Genomic DNA, 27,712 nt, shown 5'->3' on the forward strand with positions numbered 1-27,712 from the left:
ATTACAAATAAGAAAGTTGATAAGTATTCAAGATATTGAAAATGGAGCGCCGTAAATACAGTGTTCCAGGCTACTGGGAATGCTGACACTTTTCATAATCTTCCCAAGGAACCAAACACTCGACGGGCATGGCTGATGTTTTTCTATGAGAAGATCCCTGTGAAGTTCGACACTCATTTATTCATTTGCTCGAACCATTTCACCAAAGACAGTTTTGAATGAAAACCTTGCTAAGCCGATGTTGCTGAAAAGAGGTGCTGTTCCAACCGTATGCTCATCACAAACGCAAGCTGTAAGTAACTAACAGTTAGCCTATTAGCAATGCTAACGTCTCCTGTATCTAGCATAGGTAGAATGCTAAATACGTTTCTAAACACATCAACATGGCTCTACCTTACTTGGCAAATGACTCTAGCTAGACTAGCTGTAGTCGGCATTAGAAGGGAAGCTTCCGAAAAAATAGCCAGAAAACGAATAGCAATCTAGCCTATTGCTAACGCCTGTCTAGATTATCTATTTGAAAGAACTGGAGAAAGGCAGGTGCTAGATACAGGATACGTTAACATTGCCAATAACTGTTACCGACAAAATCATACTACAGCTTGCGGTTGTGATGAACTTAAGGTCGGAACGCACCTCTTTTACAGCTTCATAGCAAATCCTGTGTAGCCTCTGATAGTAAGATAGCCGACTCTCTATTCCCATTAAACTACATGACATGCACACTCAGGGTGACCAACAAGATTATATTAACTAACAAACAATAACATTACAAACATCTAACTGAACGAAGACAACAACTGGGGGGTATTCGTCGTAGCTCGCTAAGCAGTTTAGCGAGCTAATTTTCAGGCTAAGATAAAAAACGCCCCTCTTTTTGGTTCGTGGAAGCAACTTTCGATAAATCACCATAGTAACATATCAATTAGCACTAACCTGCTACAGAAGCAGGCTAACGTAAGTGTAGCTGGATAAGCTTGCCACACCCCCGGAAAATAACATGGCAGCTCCCTTTTTGAGAGACCCAGTTGACCAAGGAGCTATATTTTAGTTCGATTAGCTTTCCATACCAATAGAGTTCTTCGCGATTGCCAAGATCCTTTATTTCACACGGATGAGTTCTTGTTTGAGCGATATCGATTCAGCCGACAAGGACTCATTTATTTGCAAGACCTTCTCGGGCCGTACATTGCAAATATCACACGCCGCAGCAAGCTTTATGCTTTATTATGAGCTTATGCTGCTGTATGTGAATATGTAACGCTATGTTTTACGAAATGTCTTGTCTTATCTGTTGTGCCTGTGCTTTTTATATGTTTCACTGTGGGAGAGTGGGAAACGTCATATCGATTCCTTTTTATGTCTTGACATGTGAAGAAATTGACAATAAAGCTACTTGAAACTTTAACTGTTCTTCAGACTGCATAGCCTTGAGGTTTTTTGCGTCAGGTAGGCTATAGGCTACATTTTTATACAGTATAGGCGATGCAGAAAACATTGGCAAAGCCGCAGCATGCGTTGCTGTAAGAAAAGTGTACTTGGCGCTTAACCAGCTGATGAATCAATTCATCATATTCCCTGGCCATGTCCCAGTCAATTAAATCAAAGAGGGATTTACACATAGGCCTACATGCACATATATAGTAGGCCTACATGATATAAGCGCAGTATACCCTCATAATTGTCTATGAATTCGTATCAATTAGATACTCTTTGGCCTTGTTTTTATCTAGCCTACTTATTCTGAGAAGAGTTGAGATCATTATTTTCGCTAGCAAGATCTCATTTGATTATTAATTTCCATTAAGCCTATACCAGCAGGCACATTTAAAGAAATGTGATCTGATTGATTGGGGTAATGAGGCACTTAAAATGAGCCTATACATTTCCCCAAAACTTTCGCATTTAGCTTATTGGCAATTTGAAATCCCTCGCATGGCCGTTGTAACCAAACTATTTTCCACAAGTCTTTGCGTTTTTTGACATGCCGCACTGCATGCTGGGTACTCAAGAGCGCTGACAGCTGATTATTTAGCTGTGCTCCGACTGCGTGATATGACAAGATGCTAGTGACGCGCTAAGGTCTCTGAGTCTCCTGCATTAACAAGTTCTGCTCGATTAGCAAGCTATTTTTACTAATGTTTTGTTATCTATTGAATGGTGATGCAAGCTAGCTAAAAACAATGTTAGTTAGCTTGGCTAAACTGGTTTTCATAGCAACAAAAATCAACAAATCAGATCAGTCGAACTTCATTCAGAAAGGGGGGATCTGTATTTTTTACTTTACTCTTAACGCATGACTATGTTCAACTTAATGTCTGCACCTCTCTGTCACCAACTGTCTCTGGAGTGGAGGGTGGGGGCTTCATATCCAACAAATTACACCCCTGAACTTTTAAAACAGATCTAATGGCCTACTACAATTGTAAATATCCTATGGCTTCTTCTCCAATTGGGCCTCAATACAATGTCATCTAATATTTTCTGCCCATGCTGCAGTTTTTGGGGACTTTCCACACCAGCACCCTTTGCCCAGTCCCTCTATTCTGCCCTACTACATGTGTTTTCCAACACCAGTTACAATCAACCCTGGGCAGGGACGGCGCCAGAGAATTTTTTATACAGGTGCTGAGGAGGTGCTAGATCATTGACAGGGGGAGCTGTGCAATTATACAGTTAGGTCCATAAGTATTTGGACATTGACACAATTTTCAGCATTTTGGCTCTGTATACCACCACAATGGATTTGAAATGAAACAATCAAGATGTGCTTTAAGTGCAGACTTTCAGCTTTAATTTCAGGGTATTTTATATGTGCCCCCCCCCTTTTTAAGGGACCAAAAATAATTGGACAAACTAACATAATCATAAATCTAATTGTCACTTTTAATACTTGGTTGCAAATCCTTTGCAGTCAATGACAGCCTGAAGTCTGGAACCCATAGACATCACCAGACGCTGGGTTTCGTCCCTGGTGATGCTCTGCCAGGCCTCTACTGCAACTGTCTTCAGTTCCTGCTTGTTCTTGGGGCATTTTCCCTTCAGTTTTGTCTTTAGCAAGTGAAATTCATGCTCAATTGGATTTAGGTCAGGTGATTGACTTGGGCATTGCAGAATATTCCACTTCTTTGCCTTAAAAAAACTCTTTGGTTGCTTTCGCAGTATGCTTCGGGTCATTGTCCATCTGCACTGTGAAGCGCCGTCCTATGAGTTCTGAAGCATTTGGCTGAATCTGAGCAGATAATATTGCCCGAAACACTTCAGAATTCATCCTACTGCTTTTGTCAGCAGTCACATCATCGATAAATACAAGGGAACCAGTTCCATTGGCAGCCACACATGCCCACGCCATAACACTACCTCCACCATGCTTCACTAATGAGGTGGTATGCTTTGGATCATGAGCAGTTCCTTCCCTTCTCCATACTCTTCTCTTCCCATCATTCTGGTACAAGTTGATCTTGGTCTCATCTGTCCATAGGATGTTGTTCCAGAACTGTACAGGCTCTTTTAGATGTTTTTTGGCAAACTCTAATCTGGTCTTCCTGTTTGAGACTCACCAATGGTTTACATCTTGTGGTGAACCCTCTGTATTTACTCTGGTGAAGTCTTCTCTTAATTGTTGACTTTGACACAGATATGCCTACCTCCTGGAGAGTGTTCTTGATCTGGCCAACTGTTGTGAAGGGGTTTTTCTTCACCAGGGAAAGAATTCTTCTGTCATCCACCACAGTTGTTTTCCGTGGTCTTCCGGGTCTTTTGGTGTTGCTGAGCTCACCAGTGCGTTCTTTCTTTTTAAGAATGTACCAAACAGTTGATTTGGCCACACCTAATGTTTTTGCTATCTCTCTGATAGGTTTGTTTTGATTTTTCAGCCTAACGATGGCTTGCTTCACTGATGGTGACAGCTCTTTGGACTTCATATTGATAGTTGACAGCAACAGATTCCAAACACAAATACCATACTTGAAATGAACTCTAGACCTTTTATCTGCTCCTTGTCAATGAAATAACGTACTCCTTTTATGAGAGAATAACATACACCTGGCCATGGAACAGCTGAGCAGTCAATTGTCCAATTACTTTTGGTCCCTTAAAAAGGGGGGGGGGCACATATAAAATGTATTGTAAGTCCTACACCGTTCACCTGATTTCGATGTAAATACCCTGAAATTAAAGATGAAAGTCTGCACTTAAAGCACATCTTGATTGTTTCATTTCAAATCCATTGTGGTGGTATACAGAGCAAAAATGATGAAAATTGTGTCAATGTCCAAATACTTATGGACCTAACTGTATATACATAAATACAATTAATAAAGAAGCAGTACTTCTCTTGACTGGTTTTTATTCAGATGAATAATCATTGGATTCAGGTCAAAAGTCTATCACTTGAACTGGTTTCATCACTTAAGACACTAAAAGTCAGCAGCTTGGCATACTGGGGCATGGAAAGGATTAAACATTTAGACTTTCATCAAAGTAAAAAATGCTGGTTTGTCCCTTTTCATCAATGTCCTCAAAAAAGCAGTCTGCAGAGTAGAGATGCTCTGATCTGATCGGCGCCGATCCATATCGGCCGATATTCCCATTATCCGTTTTGATCGGCGTTCTTGAAACGGCCGATCAAACATGGCCGATCAGATGACATCAAATCTGCGAGAACTACTATCAGAGACGTTTCAATAAAACGTTAGTCATTTCAGGCCGCCAATGGTAAGAAATGATTCTTTAACCTTTAGATGCGTGAGTTCTAAATATTTCCGACGCTTCCACCAGAGTTTGTTTTCCAAAACGGAAGCTAGCTAGCTTTAGTTAGCTTCCGTTACCTAGCAACCTAGCATAATACTTGTAGCAATGCTACTACCTACTAGTGTTACTTGTTAGCCTATAGTTGTTTATTTTGAAGCCATACTATAGCGTTTGTCATAGTTTTTGCCTATCGGCAAATAGTCGGTTGGAATTTTCAGAATCGCACATGTGCGACGTTACTCTGTGAGACCCGCATTCGAACGTCACGGACAGGGATGGAAATTAGCACCCGCCACCAGCCAAATGCGGGTGATTTTGTGTTGTGGCGGGTAAACTCGTGTCACCTACCGGCCACCATGGCGGGTAAATAAAATTATTACACGTCTGTTCTTAATGCTGTAGAATGTTCCCAACGTTCTGCAGTCAATTATTTTTCGATAACAGACCGTTGCTATGTATAATTGACCGCTGTCAAGAGAAGTGACCTTTTTGCCTCACGTCTTCACACGGATTCACGTCTTTCATAGCACTCCGCAAGTAGTCCGGTAACTTTTCAACTCCAGCGTACTCCGTTGCTTAGCGACGTCAGCTGATTTGAAGCCTAAAGAATGTTCAGCGTCTATGAAGTTCAACGTCTTTGGCGAACTATTTCTCTGCTGATCAACACTACGAATGGTAACATATAACTTGTAATAAGACACACTGTGTTAAGTTTATTTTTTTGGCAAGTAGCCGTGTAATAAGCGGGATAATGTATAGAACGCCGTTGTCATTATCGGGAAAATAAGCCCCTTCAGAGCGAAGCTACATCCCTCCGCTTCGCGTCGGGGTGCTGTTCGCCCTGTCGTGGAAGAAGAACGCTCAGGAAAGCACCTCTGAAACTTCAGAATCTGATTCTGATGAGCAGGAGTAAACTGTACTGGGATTGGGGAGGATGGGTGGAGGAATGTTAGTTTGTTGTTTAATCTGCCCTACTCATTTAATGAAATGTATATCAGTTTGTGGTTTGTGTATGTATAAAAGAGAAAGTGTCAGTGTTTCATTGAGACTGAGATTAAATAAACTGCTTAAGTATTGTAGATCTTGTAGTGTTAATTTTCACATGCAGTTACACATTGTCGGTTAAAAACAAGAAAGTGGCTGGTAAAAACATTGAGTGGCTGGTAGATTTTGAAATCCACCAGCCACAGTGGCCGGTGGACAAAAGAATTAATTTCCATCCCTGCGTGCAACGATACAGTGACGCATCACACAAGCTTGAGTTCAAATACATTATTTAATGTGACATTACGTACTGAACATTCAAGTTTTAAATTGCTTAAATGTATGATGCGCTTGTCGATCATTCCTACACCACAGTACAATACTTTCTGAGCAACAGCGCAAACACAGGTAGGGTGGACAATAGAACGCGTCATTTTTGGCCAAGGCTAACCAACTGTCAAATTATTCTGGAACGCAGGTAGCAAACAAATTGAATCGATAGTTCATGAAGCATAAGTTAGCCTGAATGTAGCCTGAAAATATGGCACCGGAATTTTCAGGTCCACGTCCTTTTCTTAGCTCAATAACTAGTGACTACTAGCAATAAATTAAAAACAAATATGCCAGTTAGCATGTAGATACTTACACCTTAATGCTATCAAATGTTGGTTGCAATAAACATTGAGAAAGCGTATGAAAATACTGTTTATAGTTTTTTCTGCTTTGGCTACCATTCATAGAAGGTCGGCACCACTGGTAGACATATCTTTAAGGGTTCATATACTGATTTTGTAGGGTATTTCACACTGTTCCTTAAGGCCTCCGAATAGGGTATGTAACATTGGTTGGGCTGAAAATGGCCCGGGTGCTGTTCTATGCGTCCTAATGCTACCCTGTGAAATAGCCCTAGAATGAAAGAGGTTTTCTCCCTTTTATAGTATGCTCATGAATATTTACATGAGCTGCGCGCTGATTTGTAAGCAAAGACGCAACATAGCCAAACATGCATTGTCAATTGTAGATTTACATGACAAAACAGGTTATTTATTCAAATGAAACAGTCAGGAAAATGAAATAACGTTAGCCCCATTGCCAATAAACTAAATCATCACACATTCTACCTATGCTAGATACAGGAGACGTTAGCATTGCTAATAACTGTCAGCAACAAAATCATACTTACAGCTTGCGGTTGTGATGAGCATATGGTCGGAACAGCACCTCTTTTCAGCAACAGCTTCTTAGCACATCCTGCTTTAAACTGTCCAAGGTTTTCAAAACTCTTTGGTGAAATGGTTCGACCAAATGCAGACATCCCAACCTGCAGAGACTCATTTCCGGACGCATGACAACCCCCACCACCCCACCCCCATCAGGACGCGCAATATGCACCTGTTTCGACCATACATATTGGTTCCTTGGGAAGACTATGAAAAGTGTCAGCATTCCCTGTACAGCCTGAAACAGAAAACTTTCTTCTTTGTAATTCCCGTGGAAGTACACAGAGCAGCGCGCAGCTAAACTAGTGTCTGAGATAAAACATTTGGGCCGTAAATAACTATTTACGTTGTGAGTTTAAGGGCTGGGGCAAAAGTTTTTCCTCAAATAACACATTTTTATGCATTCTGCAAAGAAGGTAGACTGGCATTGGTCACGGTTTGGAATGAAAGGGAGAAAACAGGACAGAGTAATACGGCGGATATTTTTTTTTTTTTCTTGTTTTTTTTACAACGTAGTTAAGGCGGCAGGCGTGGTGTTTCTTAGGCGACCACCTTAACTGCAAAGTGCTGTGGGAAACCCTGGTTACCATACTGAAACTACAGAAGGTAACGTCCTTTTTCTCTCCAACGGTATCCAATGATGCGGCAGCTAGAACAAGTGCTGTTAAGATGTGTGTAACACCTCCTGTAGCATCTCCCGACCGTTGCACAGATGATAACGTGGATAGCTATATTGAAATGGCCCAACTCACTGATAATAACGAAAGTGATGTTGAAACTGCCTTTCTTCCACATAACGTAAGTTGACTATCCCGTCAATATGATTTGACTACTACGCTATATGACCCAGCGCTCTGGCCAAAACCACTGTCGTATAAATAGCGCTGCTTGTTAGTGAGCAAAGGGCCAGTTCAAATTAAGTGTAGCTGATGTCGTTCGATTAAACTCACTCAGGTAGGTAAAAGGCCACCTGTGTCGGTTAACAGCTAGCTTTTCATTGGCGTAGATCAGGGGTCACCAACCTTTTCGAAACTGAGAGCTACTTCATGGGTACTGAGTCATACGAAGGGCTACCAGTTTGATACACTCTTGATATATGGATGATACTCATCCATGTGAAGACACTGATCATGTTAATGATTTCTCACAATAATTATCAACAATGACTTAACAAGGTGGGAAACAGATAATATCAATATTCAACCCTTTATTTCTATTAATTTCAGCAATTGTTTACATTTTCAGATGATCACTTCTACATTCTGCAAAGCAGCACAAACGAAAATAATTGCAGCACAAACGATTGAGACTATTTTGACGATGTTTTGCGTTGGGTGTATAAGTCTATGGTTAGGTGGAGGGCCAACTTCATTCAGGTATTTTACTGCCCGTAACGCGCTACCCGATGGGTAGTTATCATGGTAGTTTTTGTGACAGGTAGTGAAGTGTCTCTCCACATTGTGCCGCTTTGCCGTCGCAACATTAGCCCCGCAAATGAGACACACAGATATTTCTTTCACAGTAGTAAAAAATTACTCTTCCTCCCATTCACTGTGAGAATTATACATTTAAAAAAAGGTTTCTGCCATGTTTTTGGGGTAAGAAACCGCATCCCAATCTTCGCTGCGCCCGCCAGTTTACACTCTATACGAACGCTGAAGTTTTGTGATGCGCACAATACTGTTTTTTACTTTTATCAATAAAAAGCATTTATTTATTTATTTGTATTTATTTGTCATTTTCAAATCTATATAAATGCAAGTGTGATTTAAAAAGAATAGCAACAGAATAAAATTCAATTTTAGACGCAGCTCACTGGTGAGTTGTGCTATTTTTAGAACATGCCTGCGGGCGACTCATGTGGTCCTTGCGGCGAACTGGTCACCGTGTTGCCTGACCCCTGAGATGTCAGAGGTGGCGGGTTCAATCCCGAGTGCAGATGAATATTGGCGGAGTATTCCTCCGATGGGGACGCGGCCACATCTGTTACTTAAGGATCATTTTGCGTGGTTGTTTAGATTATATGGATTGAAAAGGGTGAGAAGAGTAGTTAAGGTGCCTGTCTTCACCTGTGGCCCTGAAATCACAAAATCCGCCCTTGGGATGGATGTACAAATAATACATAGCAGCAACTTAAGGAACCACATAGCACAGTCCTGTAGTTTGTGGTCAGGCCAATCGGTCAACAAAAACATTGAGTCGGCCAAATGCCAAATCACTGCTGAGGTGAATCAGCAGCTGAGCTGAGCTAGTTATTGGTGTTCGTTGGCATACAAAGTTAGTTTTCTCTTATTAGCCTATTAGTACATCTGATTAGAGCTAGCAAAAATGTTAAGGGGTCCCCTATCGTTGAGCTAGCTCTCGACGCTCGGCAGGAATTTCAGGTCCACTCACTAAAAACAAACTTGACCCTCTCACTGGACATATTGTATCATAACATGTTTTATTGAATGCAATTGGTTGCCTTGTATATTCTGTTCTATTTACCAAACTCCTTTCTTGTCTTAAATTGAGCAGTTGCTGGTGTGAGCTACAGTATGGTAGCTAGCATAGCCATTTCTGGCTCTGCTTCACAATATTGCTGCCTAGTGTTATAAGTTAATGTAATACATAAATGTTAATAAAGTATCAGATATATACATGATACAACACACCAGTAACCAAATGATATTATGTGTTAATATACCGAAAATTTCAGTGAATCGAGATGGTGCTGCTGTCTGTCCCATTCAAACAGGTTGCCAGCAGCGTTTTTTTTGCGAGCTACTTGAACCAAGTGATCACGTGTCGGCGAGATCAAAGAGTGTCTTAAATCTCTTTTTATATGGCACTGGCCCATTGGTTGCGAATCGTCGCTCTCATTTGCATAAAGTTATGCGCGTCATCATGCTATGCTCACATCGTGCAGTCGCGACCCCGTCACTTGCTTTCCATGTGAAATCAATGGTATGCTTCACTTCATCGCGCTGTTGTTCCGTGTATTGACAACAGCCCGTCACTCGCGCACTCTGCTCGTAAATTATTATATATATATATTATATTAAGTTCGCACATACCTATTTTTAGGCGCAAATGTGAGTGAAATGCTCGCACTATAGAGCCCTGAGAGCAACAATTACTTTATGAAAGTGAGGAGATACTTTAGTAAAGGAAATGTGTGTAGGTCATGAACTCTGAACTCTCCCCACATACGTACCCCATCCGTGTTGTTTCCCTCTCTCCCAGCACAGGCCACCATGGGACAGAAATGCGGTGGACGCAGTGAGATTTAGAAGTAGCCCAAAAACCAAGAAGGTGATACTGCCACCGCTAGTCAGAGGATGTATTGCATTTATATGTATGACTTACTTTAACTTTGGTTTTAGCTAAAGTCAGTCGTGTTTAAAATGTGCATTGTGGCTAGCGTTACGTATGGCGGACATGATCATAAAATATTAGGATTGAAGTTGCTGGCTAGAACCACATGTATGCCATAAACAACCCATCCAGCCATCCATCATCTGCCGGTCGGGTCGCGGGGGCAGCAACCTAAGCAGGGAGGCCCAGACTTCACTCTCCCCGGCCACTTCCACCAGCTCTTCATGGGGGACCCAGAGGCATTCCCAGGCCAGCTGAGAGACATAGTCCCTCCAGCGTGTCCTGGTTCTTCCCCGGGTTCTTCCCCCACCATCGTAGCCAACTCACCACCAGGTGGTGATCAGTTGACAGCTCCGCCCCTCTCCTCACCCGAGTGTCCAAGACATTCGGCCTCAGATCCGACGACACGACTACAAAGTCTATCTTCGAACTGAGACCTCGGGTGTCCTGGTGCCAAGTGCACATATGGACACCCTTATGCTTGAATATGGTGTTCGTTATGGACAAGCCATGTCTAGCACAGAAGTCCAACAACAAAACACCGCTCGGGTTCAGATCGGGGGGGGCCGTTCCTCCCAATCACGCCCCTCCAGGTCTCACTGTCATTGCCCACATGAGCATTGAAGTCCCCCAGGAGGACGAGAGCATCTCCGGGAGGAGCTCTTTCCAGCACCCCCCCCAGAGACTCCAAAAAGGGTGGGTACTCTGCGCTGCCGTTTGGTGCGTAAGCACAAACAACAGTTAGGACCCGTCCCCCCACCCGAAGGAGGAGGGAGGCTACCCTCTCGCCCACCGGGCTGAACCCCAATGTACAGGCGCCGAACCGAGGGGAAACAAGTATTCCCACCCCAGCTCGATGCCTCTCACCGAGGGCAACTCCAGAGTGGAAGAGAGTCCAGCCCCTCTCAAGGAGACTGGTTCCGGAGCCGATGCTGTGCGTTGAGGCGAGGCCGACTACATCTAGCCGGAACCTCTCTACCTCGCGTACCAGCTCAGGCTCCTTCCCCGCCAGCGAGGTGATGTTCCACGTCCCTAGAGCTAGCTTCTGCAGCCGAGGATCGGACCGCCAAGACCCCCGTCTTCGGCCGCCGCTCGTCTCGCACTGCACCCGACCCCCACGACCCCTTCTGCAGATGGTGAGCCCACTGGAAGGGGTCCCACGTTGTCTCTTCGGGCTGTGCCCGGCCGGGCCCCATGGGAAAAGGCCACCAGGCGCTCGCCATTGAGCCCCACCCCCGGGCCTGGCTCCAGGGGGGGGCCCCAGCTTCCGGGCAGGGGCAACTGGGAACCATTGTTCTTTTTCTTCATGGTAGGTTTTTGAGCCACGCTTTGTCTGGTCCTTCGCCTGGAACCTGTTTGCCTTGGGTGACCCTACCAGAGGCATAAAGCCCCCGACAACCTAGCTTCCAGGATCATTAGGACACGCAAACCCCTCCACCGCGGTAAGGTGGTGACTCAGGGAGGGGCATAAACAACCCATATAGTCATAGCTTTAATGTTTTACTCTGAGGGGATTACTAGCTAGGCTACACAAAAAGAGCCAGAACTATTGGTATTTGTGTTTTTTGGATAAGATCATGCATATCGGATTTCTTGTATCATGTATGTATTGCACTGCATTGAACATTCCCATTCAGTAAATTGATCCAAAACAAAGCTTGAAAATCTTGCTAGCTGACGTCCCCAAATTTTTTTCTGTTTTTCATAAGTAATCATATACTTTTTGTACATTAAATGAAGTTTAGGGTGTTAACTATACTAAACATCAAAAATCTAAATTTTGACAAACGATTTTCTTTTATGGCTTAGCCTATAGCCAACAATGAGCGGCCGCAACATCCACGGGTTTCCGCAGGCTGCCACACATATTAAAAAAATAAACATTCATAGCCTGTTCTCCTATTCTAAAATGGCCGCGGGGCAGTTACGTGACAGTAAACAAAAGCTGCAAGACACCCAATGCAACTGCCACGCGACACTTGCGTACCACTATCAACAGAACAGTAACTGTCATGTGCCAGTAGAGGCACTGGCATGTACCACTAGCCACTGTCATGTGCCAGTGGAGGCACTGTCACGTACCACTAGCCACTGTCACGTACCACTCGCTACAGTACAGTACAGTTTCGGTTCTAACCGCCTCTCAAGATGGATTTTCAACCACCCGTTTAGCTGTCACGCAAACCAGGTGCTGTCTGCTATTAGCATGGCTGGTCAGGGATTGTTTTCGAAAATTGTCGGTTCCTATGTAAAACGATCCGCTTTTGATGGGAACATACGACAGACGACTTAGTTCAATAAAAAAAGTTGCTTCCGTTTGAGCTCGTAGCTCTACTTTGCTGCCATCTTCACTTTATCTCACGTCAGTTGTTAAAAAATGTATCGAGATTAGAGAATTAAAATTTGACAACCACTCGTCACTCACTACTCAACTCTTGATTTGCCAACTGTGCACCCCACGAGCTGCAAAGTTATTTATGCATTTAGCAGATAGCAAAACATATGATGTTAACTTTTACGATGCCATTTTTTTCCCAATCAATAATTTGCAGTGGCCCGATCGGGACAGTGAGTTCAAATCAAATAAAATCAAATTTATTTGTATAGCCCTTTTTACACGCAAGCATGTCACAGAGTTGCTAGTTTAACTGTCCCAACATTACTTTTTACTGGCCCCGGACCATCAGGCCATCGTTATTATCGAGCCCTGAGGGGTGTTCGAAGAACTTAATTAGCCAGATCATGATTAGCAAGATGATGTTATCTTGCATGTGTCATTTGATCTTGGATGTAATAAGCGACGTACGAAGAACGGACCCCAGGTATTTAGTATCTTTAGTGTCCGAGTTTACATGTAAAGACAGAACAATTATTCGACAAATCTACAAATGAATGCATTCAATACAATAGCTATTCACATCATATATATAAACCATTTGTTCCCTTTAACCTATTATTTATTGGTTTAATTTTACATTTAACCCTTGTGTTATCTTCGGGTCATTCTGACCCATCAGTCATTGTGACCCACCGTCGTATTGCGACAAATTTACCTCCTACAAAAACAAAGTGAAGCATTTTCTTTTAACTGTCGGGCTGTCTCAGACCCCCCACTTTGCAATGGTTAAAATAAAATTATTTTTATTTGGTTTTGTATTGGGTAAAATTGGCTAAACACAACGGTGGTTCGTTATGAACCTTTGGGTCATGTGACCCGAAGGCAGCACAAGGGTTAACATTGGTAATGACAGAAAATATGCTGAACTAGAGAGGGTACAATTTCTGGGGAAATTTTAGGGTGTGCTTGCTTGCGTCGGTTGCACAGGGGTCTGTATATTTTATATAAAAATGCATAGGGCCTACTTATTATTTATAAAGATCACATAGATTTAAAAGAATATTTTTTTTGCTGCTCATTCACAACTCAAAATACGAGTGAAGTGTAGAATGAAATATGATGTCTTCTCATTTCCCCTGCAAGAGGCAGCCTCATCGTTGAATCAAAACGAATACATTTGGCAGACCGGTGTAAAAATTGACCTAATCTCTATGACTTAAACGTTCTTTTATGTTTTTCCTTTCTCGTGATATTTTCAGGCATTTAGCCCACTCATTGCATTCATTCATTAATAAAGAACCCCCTTTGAAGATTATTCTACGACGTTACCGGCAGTAGAAGATGGAATCGCGATTCAAACAGTACCATCTGCTAACTGAAAATATGGCCCCCAAAACGTAAATAAGCTTGACATTTATTTAGTGGAAAATCGCTCATTCATAAAAGCTCACTGGTAGTGATCATTGTCAGTAACAACGCAAAATGCGATATAGCCCTGTGTGGAGAAGCCCCGGTAATTTGTACTACTACGGTACAGTACTAGACTACTGCTGTGTTCGTCTTGGTAGCGATTGCGTTGGTTGAATTTGAATTAACGTTCCGTTGTACGGTTTAGGCTGAAATTAATTATTTTCATGAACAGATTGACAAAGTTTAGGCTGTGGCAATGAAGTTCAGGTTAGTAGTTAGACTTTTGATTTACGTAAGGGGAGTGCCGAACATGTTCTGTCGCCGTTTTACTTCCTAAAAAGCTATGTAGATGTTTTTGTAGTGTCTCGCGTAGGCTACAACGTTGCAGTGAGCTACACTAGTTTGAAACCACAGGTAATGATAATTTCACCCACAAATCGTTTACTTGTAATCTAATGTCAGAATAAATCCTACAACGAAAATGTATATGTGAGGAATGTTTATTTTAACGATTGAAAACAGATACATCATAGACCACTGTAGTATGTGTTGCCCGGGCAACAGAGGCTAATGTCGTGATGCTAATACTTCAGTGAAATAGTAGACTACTGTTTCCGAAAGTAGATGTACTTCCTTAATAATATCAACTTATATTGTACATAACACATCACAATTGTGTGTCATATCACAAAGTAAAATGAGTAAATAGTTATCACCCTGGCCTCTTTTCTTGTGGCGTTTCTGCAGCTGCCTTGCAGTAAAGCTATAGTTAGCCTAGCTATCCCCCAAGTTAACAGATGCGAAACGAATGTTCTGCCAAAGGTAGTCACGCGTGTTTTCGTGACGCAGTGACGTTAGTAACGTCAGTGACTGTGGCTAGCAAATTAGCCACCGTTAGCTTCACTTTTCGCCACAAAAACTTAACTTAAGCCTAAACCATGCAACGGAACGTAAATTCCAATAGAAGCAACTCAATCGCTACCAAGACGAAACTTTTGACACCTACGTTGTCTATGTAGGCCAAATATTGACTGAGTTTTAGGGGGGCAAAAAATAAAAATAAAAATAATAATATATGTGTGAGAGAACAAAGGTTGTGCCCTTGCCGAAGGCAAAGCACACCCAATAATATATATATTTTTCAAATACAAAAAGTGTTTTTAGTAGTAGTAGTAAAATGAGCAGTCATGTTTGACTGCTCAACTATTTGTTAAACACTGGTAGAGAGCTAATATCCCATTTCAGGTGTTATCACAAAAGCCGTCCCAGTCTGCATGAGTAAGCTGTGTGTGCCGTGAATTAAGAGGCTCTGGCTCAGAGATCACTTTGAGCACATCAATTGTGTAGCAAAAAAGTATCAGTCAGCAGGATGGGGCCAAGTGAACTTATTAACCCTTGTGCTGCCTTCGGGTCATATGACCCAAAGGTTCATAACGAACCATCGTTGTGTCTACCCAATTTTACCCAATTCAAAAACAAATAAAAATAATTTTCTTTTAACCTTTGCAATGTGGAGGGTCTGAGACAGCCCAACGGTTAAAAGAAAATGCTTCACTTTGTTTTTGTATGCGGTAAATTTGTCGCAATACGTCGGTGGGTCACAATGACAGATGGGTCAGAATGACCCGAAGATAACACAAGTTAAAAAACATTTCCAACCCCAGACTCAGCTTTCATGCCCAGTGCATTCATCCACCACTTCTTTGAGCGAATATTTTGTTTGTGTTAAAGGACGTTGATTGTACCTGCTGTTGTAATTGTATCTTGAAATAACATTAATAAAATCACACAAATCTCAGCTTTCCAACAATATATGGCATGTGTACCAATATACAGTAAACAAAGCAGGTTCATGCACCACATAGTTTAGGACTTAACAATCCGCCTTGCAGTTTTGCCATCTGACTTTTGCAATTAATTTCAAATTAAACATGCTTCTACCTGGACGCCTGTTTTAGCTTTCGCCATTGATAGCAAATTATTACATATTAATGAACACATAATTTGTAAACAAAAGAGTTTTATGGTCAAATGTATTCCTGGATTTACATTAGTTGTACCACCTGACATGGAAAGAGTACCAGCCTACCTATGGGGTGAAAGTAGCTATTTTTATCAATATTTGAGAGAGCTTTAAAAACCTTTTCACTCAATGACTCGGGTCATTTGAGGTCCTCTTGATGATGCAATATCGAGTTTACTGTTTAACCTGTTTACTTCACAATAAAAATCTCATGTTTATGGTTGTGCCACCCTGACATTTGAGAACATACAAATGACCGGACAAATGTTCTTCAGTTTTCTCAATGGCTTTAAAACTATTGGTATAAAACTTGGTTCATTTAAAAGGTTTCAAACCTAATATCATGCTGAATTTATTATCATTAAAATATATATTTTTTTATAGTTTTCTTAGACTGCTTATTTGCACGGACGGTTGCGCTGCCTGACATTTTGGAAGTTTGAGATGCCAAAGCATACATTTATATTTATTATTTGAATGTACTGAAAATGTATTAAAACTGATGTTTTATAGAATAAATTGATACATGTCATGAATTGATTACATTTATTTTAAAAAAGTAAATGATGCACTTGGACACAAAATGTGCAAAAGATATGCCATCTTTGTCAATTTTACAATGTTTTGCTATTTTGAGGAGGAATCAGCCATTGCTGCTTGCAGCTATATATATAAATTTTTCTTATGATACAATAAAAGTTGTTGCAACTCTTAGCCTACCTACTGTGTTTGGATCAGTCATAGCGTACACTCACTGCCTGCAGCAACACTGGAAGTTGAAAATCTGCTTAAAACGTCTCTATCTAAAAGTCGGCTAAATAAAACAGAAAAAATCTTTATTTGTATGTTTATGGCATAAATGTGGTTCTAGCCAGCTAATTTAATCATATTTTTTTTAAATAATGTTCGCCATACGTAACGCTAGCCACAATGACATTTTTTGCTATGTTAAACATTTTTGACTTCTGCTAAAAACCGAAGTTCAACGTAAGTTAGCCTATTAATTTAAATAGCCTACAGTATCCTCTGACCAGCAGTGGCGGTAACACCTAGTGTGAAGGGCATGTAACAGACGTAGCCACGTTCCGTCACGACAAGGTATCGTTCGCCACTCGCGGGATTCGAACGCTCGACCTCCGACTTGCCAAGTGCGACCACTACCAACTACGCCAAAGAAAAGCTAGCTCTTCTTTGACGCGGGTGGCCTCTTGCATACCTGAGGAATGAGTTTCACGGTTCTCACTCCGTTACACTCACCCCTCTGAAACTCACTCCGGCGGTCAGCTGACGCTAACTTCGTGAATCTGGGTCACGGCTCCAATGTGACGGGTATGTAACAGACGTAGCCACGCTCCGTCACGACAAGGTATCGTTTGCCACTCGCGGGATTCGAACGCTCAACCTCCGACTTGCCAAGCGCGACCACTACCAACTACGCCAAAGAAAAGCTAGCTCTTCTTTGATGCGGGTGGCCTCTTACATACCTGAGGAGTGAGTTTCACGGTTCTCACTCCGTTACACTAGGCTACACCTGAAAAGAGGGTCCTGAGGAGGGAGCACTGCAGTTGGACCAAACTGGCAAAAACCTGCCACCCGCGACCAATACATTTTCACCCGCAACACTTTTCAAAGTATCCCAATTTGGCTAGAAAACCGTGGATATGGCAACCCTGCCTGCGGCCCCAACAACGGTTCTGTGTCTAGGTGTCCCATGCGTGCGCTTGCAAGTGTTTGCACATGGGAAAATGTTAGTGTTAGGCTATAGTCTAAAGCAGTCTTACACATTTACTAGATAATACTCCACTTTCATAACTATTTATTGGGTCAGAAACCAATCAATTATCCATCTCAGCATTGTGCTCTTCCCATTCATCTCAATGCTGTCATGGATAATTTATTTGGAACTCCTGCCTACAATTGTGACCACATCTCTGACCATAGGATATCAGATTCTTGGTGTAGCAGGTTATTCACCTCAACAACCTGTCTGCTGTGGTATTTGAGGGTGTAGGCCTACACCTACCCAAGCTGTAGGCTTGTCCCAAATGCAGTGTTTTTCCTCCATAAAATATTTTTTGGCGCCCCCCAAAGAGGTTTTGTAAATACGACGTCTTTGACTTCCAGAAGTCAACTCCCCTCAGAATCAGAAGCTAGCAAGCTGTTTTGGTTTGACTGCACCTGAACGCCCCGCTACGAAGCTAGCGCTAATGGGAGAGAGGACTTCCTGTGATTTCTCACAAATAAAAGCAGTTTTATTCCTGGTGAAAATCTTGAGTTCTGAATCACAACCACAGTGTACTTTTTTCGTAATCTCCTGCGTCCTACACCCCTCGCCTAAACCAAACAGTCTTTCCAGTGGTGAGAAAACGCCTGACACAACAATCTCCTGTTGAATGCCACATGTGAAAAGACAACTGGTTTCTGTCTGGACCTGATTCTTCCGACATTAACGGCTGAACAGCTAGCGGAGCCTTCACATTGGATCACCTGTGAGTTAAGTTTCCAATGAGATTCATTTTAATTTTCATGTATTAGCTTAACAGGATATTTGGGTGTTGTGCCTTTGCCTTTGGCAAGGGCACAACCTTTGTTCTCTCACATATATATTTATTATAATTTTCCCACCCCTAAGCCTTCGTCAATATTTGGACTACATAGACAACGTCGATGTCAAAAGTTTCGTCTTGGTAGCGATTGAGTTGCTTGTATTTTTATTTACGTTCCGTTGCACTGTTTTGTGGCGAAAAGTGACGCTAACGGTGGCTAACTTGCTAGCCACAGTCAATGACGCTACTTACGTCACTAACGTCACGAAAACTCGCGTAACTACCTCTACTAGAACATTAGTTTAGCAGCTCACTTTGAGGAGTACGATCACACCTGTGTGATCAGTTCTGGGTGGGCCCTGGGGAGTACGATCACACAGGTGTGATTTCGAACGCGTCCTTAGAATGTCCAGTTTGGCTTATTACGTAACAATAAAGCCTTCAGCAGTAGCATACGTGTATATTATAAACATAAGTCTCAATGTACTGTATATTTTGCAAAAGTATACCTTTATTATCCATATGTAAACGTTCAGACAATTTAGTTAGCTATTGTTAGCTAACAGCTAACCAAAAATAACTCACGCTTTACTCACGTCACCTAGTAAACCATAATATTATCCGTATTCCTTGACTTGGCTATCACTTTCAACTTATTTTACTATTGTACAACCAACCATAGATTGAAAATAATAGATACACATTCACAAGTATGCATCTAAAACATCCGACATTCGTCTGTCTTTCGTCTCGTATTTACTTGCGGCCATCTTGGATTTTGTTTGTGTTCCGGCAACAAAGATGAACTTTGTTGATGTACCACTTGATGTACACCTCGTTATTTTCTCGTGAGAAGAGTAGGTTATCTCGTTGACCCATTGACACCCACAATGCATTGAGTACTGATCAAAACAAAAAACATGGCAGCCTATATTATCGGTAATAGCCAAGTTAGCTTGTCGACAGCTACAAACGATCCTATACCATATCCGATCACTGTGCATTCACTTATATGAATATTTCAAATTCGGAACAGTAATGACAGTAAAGTTATACCCCTAATTCGCAACAACCTATAAAAAACCCACATAAACACGTTTCTTAATTTTTACCACAGCATCCTTGAATTCGTTTCAGGTACATGTCCAGGAAAGGTTACAATCACGTCACTCTCACGTTACATATCAATGAATATCATTAGCACAAACATTGAGTCATAAAACATATCACAACTCAAACATGTACAGCATGTTTGAGTTGTGTGATGTACTGGCTATATTTAGGACCTTTACACAGGATCCACTATGGACATCCAGGATCATGATGGGCTTGGCATATCTGGGTCTGTTGTCTTGACATGTCAACTGGCATTTATTCATACACTTACATTACACAATGAAACGAAACAACATTCTTCCAGGACCTAGACATAACCTAAACAACTACAACAACTAAGTAGAATTACCCAATTATACAAATTTCATCCCTGACGAGATGAAAATTGTGACAAATTCCCCAAGACACAAAGAGGATGGGATACTTCAAGTTCAAGTGTTTTATTGTCAGGTGCACAGAACACCATAAGTTCAGACTGGGCACTGAAATTGGGCACTGAAGACAAGACAACGCAAGACAACCTGGCATAACATATAAGTACACAGAACATAGATTACATCTATGATAAGCTAAAATATAGGGAACCTCCTAAATATACAATATGTGAATGTAAACATAATATACTAATACCATATGTGAACATCAGTTATTGAGGTAGCATCCATATGCAAAGATATTGATGATGTACAGGTGCATGTGGGGTGCATGGGTTTGTCCACAATGTGTGTGGCTTTGCGGATGCACTGTTAGGTATGTTTGTGAGGGAGGGAAGAGAGACCCCCTATCTTCTTGGCTGTCCTGACTATCCTCTGCAGAGTTGCGGTTCGAAGTGGTGCAGTTCCCAAACCAGGCCGTGATGCAGCTCCTCGGGATGCTCTCTATAGTCCCTCTATGCAATGTGGTGAAGATGTGGGATGGGAGATGGGCTTTTAGCCACTGCTGGTACACCAAGGAATTAGGTGCTCAACGGTTTAGTTGATGTTCAGCAGGGATGGGTTGCTTTGTGCCTTGTACCTTACTTGCTCTGCACACCTGAGAGATGGCAATGTAGTACTATACATGGACAATTTGTACAGCAGTGCAACCCTCTTTCAACATTTTCTGTCTCTTGGAACGGGGCCTGTGCGGGCCAACATTAACATTCACCTGTAAAATTAGAAAGGGAGATGTTCAATATATAGAAAACGGTCAACAGCAGGCAGTCAAGTGGTATGACAAGAGGTGTGTTCATAAGCCTATGAAACATTACAGTCATACATTACTGTCTTGTCATTTCAATAAGTTGTTATTTTGAATAAGCATAAAGTCTGGTTTATTCTATGTCTTCCATCAAGTAGCTCTAGCCTAGATTTTCCAAACAAATTACACTTGCCTCATGTTTGCAAGACTTGAACTGTGGCCTGACAATAAATGAGGAATAATAAATCCATCAACACGGAAATGAATGGCAGTAGATGGTAGCAAGAGATCACAAAACATAGCCATCAATTTAGAATGGATGTCTGCATTATTGTGTTTGCTCGAATTCGACTAAACATAGAAAGTTACGAGCTAGCTAGCAAAAACATCAGATCGTGGAAATCAACAACAGGTCATGCTTTCATCTCAATATCATGCCACAGGTATGAGTATAATTTGTATAAATAATCTACTCACCAGAAAGGTTTTCCCAGAAAAGTAGAAGCCAACCAAAAAGGTTTGGAAGTATCCAAGCAGCATGAGCTTACTTGATCGCCTTTGGTTGACGGGTCTGGGAGTCATTTTCCAGTCTCGCCTTTATGGCTCAACTTGGTTGACATTGTTGCTAATTTACTAGGCTATGTTACGTTGTTTGTGTGGTCAGATTAAAACGAGTACAAAAATAATGCAGGTGCATCCAGACAGATAACGTGCTATAGGATTGTAATGCATCGTTTTATTTTCCTTACTTATTTTGTGAACACGGGCTGTGTTGCCAACTCAGTAGGTTTACAAGATGGATGCCAGGTAGAGAAAACAAAACGATGCATAGCAATCAAATTAGACTGACTGGATGTATCTGAATTATTGTGTATTCGTTGTAATCCGACCACACAAACAACGTAACATAGCCTAGTAAATTAGCATCAGCTAACTTGTTGATTTGACGCTTTACTACACTACGAGCTAGCTAGTTTGGCAAAAACATCACCTCCTGAAATACAATAGTTCATGCTTTCATACCAGTATCGTGCAAAATATATATGGGTGGTATAATTTGAGTTGTACAAATACTTCGGTCACCAGAATCATAGCCAAAATATCTACTTTGAAGGTTTCCGCCAGTCCCCTGAAGCGGAAGAAATACGTAACGAGAAGGCGGGATAAACAAAACAACCAATAAATGGCCTAGTTGTCACAAAAACATCTACACAGCTGTTTAGGAAGTCAAACGGCGACAGAACATGTTTGGCACTCCCCTTACTTAAATAAAAAGTCTATCTGACTACTAACCTGAACTTCATTGCAACAGCCTAAACTTTGTTAATCTGTTCATGAAAATGTTTAATTTCATCCTAAACCGTACAACGGAACGTTAAATCCAATTCAACCAACGAAATTGCTACCAAGACGAACACAGCAGTGTCTAGTACTGTACTGTAGTAGTGCAATTTACCAGGGCAGCTTCTCCACACATGGCTATATCGCATTTTGCGTTGTTACTGACAATGATCGCTACCAGTGAGCATTTTATGAATGAGCGATTTTCCACTAAATAAATGTCAATCTTATTTACGTTTTTTGGGGCATATTTTCAGTTAGCAGATGGTACTGTTTGAATCGCGATTCCATCTTCTACTGCCGGTAAGTAGGGCCCCCGAGGCAAGTAGGGCCCCCGAGGCAAGTAGGGTGAAGTGCCTTGCCCAAGGACACAACGTCATTGGCACAGCCTGGAATCAAACCGGTAACCTTCAGATTACTAGCCCGACTCCCTAACCGCTCAGCCACCTGACTTCCTGTTAATGAATGGATGCAATATGAGTAGGCTAAATGCCTGAAAATATCACCAGAAGGGAAAAACTTAAAAGGACGTTTAAGTCATAGAGAATAGGTCAATTTTAACACCGGTCTGCCAAATTTATTCGTTTGATTCAACTATGAGGCTGCCTTATGCAGGGGAAATGAGAAGACATCTATTTCATTCTACACTTCACTCGTAATTTGAGTTGTAAATGAGCAGCAAAAAAAATATGCTTTTAAATCTATGTAATCTTTATAAATAATAAGTATGCATTTTTATATAAAATATACAGAAATATCAGTTGTAAAAATGTTATTAAAAAACGGACCCCTGTGCAACCGACGCAAGCAAGCACACCCTACAATTTCCCCAGAAATTGTACCCTCTTTAGTTATACATGCATTTCTTACTGGCCACTGTCAGCACATCAATCTGCGATTGCCGTGGTTGGGTAAAGAGTGTGATAAGCACTACAAAATTGAGAAACATAGACTTATCCTCTGTTTGAATAAATGTCAGAATTCTTTTTGGTTTTAAGTGGTTGTTATCTGCCCTCAAGGTGATGAAGTTGACATTATGTGTAATCTGCAATATTGTTAATATTATAGGTAGATAGCTCAATCATTGCATTCTCCATTACATTTTTACCAGGTGAAAACACCATTGAGAATGACCACCTTGACATGGGCTGCAGGATGGCCGAAGCCTGATGAAATAGACCCACCATGACCTTGTCGCATCCAGATTTTTGTTTATAAAAAGAGTAGGGTGAAATGCTCTGAAGCGAGATGTGACCCCTGCAACCGATTGCCGCCCCCACCCCCAGTATTGTAATACAATTATAAAAAAATTGACAGTTTTGTTAATGGGGTTTCATTCATTCAAGCATGATAGACATTTGTTTGATTATTTGGTCGGAAATAACAAGAACATGCCTAGATTTCTGTCATATGGTTACTCATTGCCTTTACTGTACTGTGTGATCATCCTATTTGTCGTATGTAGTCACTCACAAAGACCCATTCTGAGCCAAGGAAAACCCTGCAAATGTTTTTTCTGGAATTAAAGGAAAGACTACCGTATTTTTAGGACAATAAGCCGCACCTTGTATAAACCGCACCACACCAGAATGGGAGCTTTGTTTGTAAATCTGAATATAAGACACACTTGATACGGGAACAATGATACCAAGCAATGCATGAGGCGATCTTACAGCATGCCGTTGTGTAACACACTTTGAAAACGAAAGTAAGTGTGTAATGTATGGTTTCTGTTGCCCGGGAATTAACTAATATTTAAATGGCATTCCCGAATTTAAAAAAAGAAACGCGCGCTATAAGCCGCAGCGAAATATAACCTGCACTATCACAAGGATGTAAAATCGGTGTATAAGCCGCGGCTTTATTTCGGTATTGCTGCATAGCCTTGTTTACTTGAAAGTTGGCATACTTCTATGGCAATTGGTTGTTTATCCAAGTTTAGGGGTGTTTAATGGTGTACATGGTGCTCTGCTAACTGTAATCCACTACAACATTGTTCTTACAATCATAAACATAACATACACAATGGTCTAAATCAAATTACTTTATGGCTGAACTCTGAACTAAAATCTTTCTATTTTCCTCTGACAGTGGAACAATGGGGCATGGAGTTGGCTGATTCCAAGGGCTTAGAGTTAGCACCAATTGTGAGTAATGAGTTTTAAGTATAGCACGTATACTTCAGTATAGAAAACTGTCTAGATTGTGTGTTTCTCACCCATTAGGCCTCCACTGCGGTGAATGACATGGCCACGGCCTCGTCCAGAACAGAGTGTAGCAATAACCAATTACAAGTGACATCACAGCTTCATGCTATAGGTGAGGCACTCCTTGTACCACCTCACTTTGACATCATGTACACTTAATTTACCAGCATTTTGGTTAAATAGGACATTTCCCAATATGTCAACTTAACACCCTGCACGAGCCCTGTAGGACTTGGAGAGGTGCATATTCCTAACTGGTTTGATTATCTCCATCTCAGTTTCCTGTGCCAAACTCAAAAGAAAGAAAAGCCTGTTTGGGACGGCCATTTATGTGGAGGTGACAGCAGAGGGGGAGTCACGTCGCACCACCAAGTCCCACAGCTCCTCCAGCCCCAAATGGGATGAGCAGCTCACGCTGTAAGAAACAACCACAACATTCTCTTTTCATCACTGTGTATATCTGTACAAGTTATTGTGTGTACTAAGTGGCAAGTTATTGTGTGTACTAAGTGGCAGACAGGCCAAGGCAGGCAAGGAAGGCAGAGAGAAATGAACAAGTCCAAAATTCTGGATTACCACTTAAAGAACAGCTCACTCCCGCAGTTAGTACAACAGTCTACCCATAATTCACCCTGAGTCTGAATAAAAAATGTACTTATTATTTAGACAATATACATGTTCTTTTAACTGTGGTCAAAGTCAAAATGCCATCATGTTGTAATATCACCAAGATGAATGATTCAGATAACATGTACAGGCACAATAAACTGGCTCCTATGGTGATTAGAGTTGTGTCCAGCTAAGACTTGTATGTAATGATTATAGGTGGGTATACTTTACCAGCACAGCTGCATACTCAAGATAGTATTGGTGGCTGAAACATTGATGAAACAAGATTTGTGACGACTGTGTCGTTTGTGTGTCGACTGTCGTTTTTTTTGTGTGCCAAATGGCCAAAAATTGGTGCTTACAGGTAGTGTTTTTTCTCATACCTGTGTTGCAGTACAGGTATGACTCTGGTCATACCTGTGAGTCTGACCAATTTGTGTGTGTGTGCACGGTTTCAGAAATGTAACACCACACACGCAGGTTGATTTCAAGGTATGGAGTCATCACACCCTGAAGGCAGACGGTCTGCTGGGCAAAGCCACCCTAGACCTCCTGCAGGCTCTGGAGCAGCATGACAGGAAACGTACGTATAGTACCCACCTCTTACACACACTGACACACACACACACACTCTGTACCATGCAAACCATCCTCACTCCTCTCCTTTTCAAAATACATAACATTTTGGAACATCGAAACATTACTATTTGGTTTCGGAATTTGGATGCGCACTCTCACAGACTGTCCAATTGTCTCCCTCTCTTCAACCCTGTCTAAATAAAGCAAAAAAGGTAGTAAATGGTAACACAATGTCCCTTCTGCATCTCATTACATCCCAACCTAGTGGAGAATGTGAGGGAGGTGCTGAAGCTAAGTTTGGATAATAAAGGGGTGGTGGTGGCCACTGGGGAGCTGACTGTCTACCTGGATGGCCTCACTGTTGACCAGGAGCAATTGCAGAATGGGAACGTCACCACCACCACCAGTGAGTTCTCATCATGTGTGTGTATGTTTCAGAGAGATAATGTGTCACCTGAACATTTTCAGCTAAGTATTGTATTACCTTTTATTAGTGCTGCATGGTTAACCGTCTCCTCCTCTCCTCTCAGAAGTCCAGCAAAATGGAAATGCCATTCACGAAAATGCAGTTGATGCATTAAGAGCTCTAAACAGGTAACCTCTTCAGGAATGAGACACGCTCGTCATTACAGCTTTCTGCCTTGCATCTTTATGATTTTGTATTTTATGTTTCTTGCTCAGTACACCAACGCTATTACAACTCTCACCCACACCTTTCTTATTTCCTATGTGCTCTCAATTAATTCAACAAACTCTGTAAATTGCCCTTTACAAGGCTAATACGGAATCATATTGTAATGTTGGAAAAAAAACTTTCGGAAGCAAAGTTAGTTTCCATCAATCTGCAGTCTTTATATCAGTTCCCCTCCCCCCATTTCGCTACAGGGCATTAACACCAACAGCGGCGCGGTGATGCAATGCTCTGCTAGCATGAAATCAAATCTGTGTGTGGACGTTAAGATAGTAAACTTTGTTAGCTATTCGCGTCCCTGTTTGTCTGTTTTACAAAAACCAATCGAAATTGGTGCTGGCTAAGATGACACTAGCCAGCTGCTATGTTTTTGTTTGAATCTCAGCAATTCAGAAATATATTATAAAGCGCTTAACCCTTGTGCTGCCTTCGGGTCACATGACCCAAAGGTTCATAACGAACCATCGTTGTGTTTACCCAATTTTACCCAATACAAAAACAAATATTTTTTTTTTCTTTTAACCTTCGCAATGTGGGGGGTCTGAGACAGCCCAACGGTTAAAAAAAATGCTTAACTTTGTTTTTGTATGCGGTAAAGTTGTCGCAATACGACGGTGGGTCACAATGACTGATGGGTCAGAATGACCCGAAGATAACACAAGGGTTGACTTTTGGCGCGTTTACAATTTGGGACGGTGTATCTGTCACTGCAACACATTTCTCCGTGAGAGACCAGAGTTCGGCGCCGCGCCTTCCCGTACTGGCAACTGGTGAGATCGCTGGAGGTAAGGATATTTTTGGTTTATAATGTTATATAATCTACTAGTCATGTAATTTATAAAACATTTCAACTAGCTAGGCCTATACATTGGGTAGGTAATATGTTGTGTGTGTGTGTGTGTGTGTAACCTACATAACATTACGTCTTAGCTACATAAAGTTCACCTGTAAAAGACCAAGTGCTAGCTTGCAGATTAAATTATGGATGGCTGTAGCTACATAGAAAAAGTCGTTTGCACGTCATGCATTTTTATATTAAATTTTGGCTACTTTCGCCTATCTTGAGTGACAAGCTGCGTTATTTTCAAATGGTGCAAGCCCATGGATTTACTATGGTTAACGTATAGATTGCCATTGACTTTGTTTGCTGTTGCTTAGCTAGCATTGCGTTGGAAAGGGGCAGAGTGAACTATTTGCACTCCATTATGATATTTCCTAAAATATTCAACTCTATTAATTTGCAGAATGAGGGAAATTGAGGAAAGTGAAGCACTTCTTGTGCAACAGATTGATAGAGGCTGTAAAAGCAGTTGGAAATGGTCTTGGCTGATACTTGAAACTACAATGAAGGTCCATGCAG

General features: G+C 41.5%; 1 protein-coding gene across 2 annotated transcripts in view; it reads left to right on the forward strand.

Annotated features, from left to right (window-relative positions):
* LOC136957792 (NEDD4-like E3 ubiquitin-protein ligase WWP1) overlaps positions 1–27,712 on the forward strand; it is a 103,836-nt gene that overhangs the window by 13,259 nt on the left and 62,865 nt on the right. The window contains exons 2-7 of one of the 2 annotated variants that reach the window (XM_067251973.1): positions 24,358–24,413; positions 24,492–24,585; positions 24,752–24,890; positions 25,541–25,665; positions 25,927–26,067; positions 26,192–26,255. In XM_067251973.1, coding sequence (XP_067108074.1) covers positions 24,372–24,413; positions 24,492–24,585; positions 24,752–24,890; positions 25,541–25,665; positions 25,927–26,067; positions 26,192–26,255 — 605 coding nt within the window. In that variant the 5' untranslated portion in view covers positions 24,358–24,371. The remainder of the gene's footprint in view (positions 1–24,357; positions 24,414–24,491; positions 24,586–24,751; positions 24,891–25,540; positions 25,666–25,926; positions 26,068–26,191; positions 26,256–27,712) is intronic. The other variant, XM_067251974.1, reaches the window with a different exon arrangement.

Source organism: Osmerus mordax, chromosome 15 (genome assembly GCF_038355195.1).
Source record: "Osmerus mordax isolate fOsmMor3 chromosome 15, fOsmMor3.pri, whole genome shotgun sequence".
NCBI lineage: Eukaryota > Metazoa > Chordata > Actinopteri > Osmeriformes > Osmeridae > Osmerus > Osmerus mordax.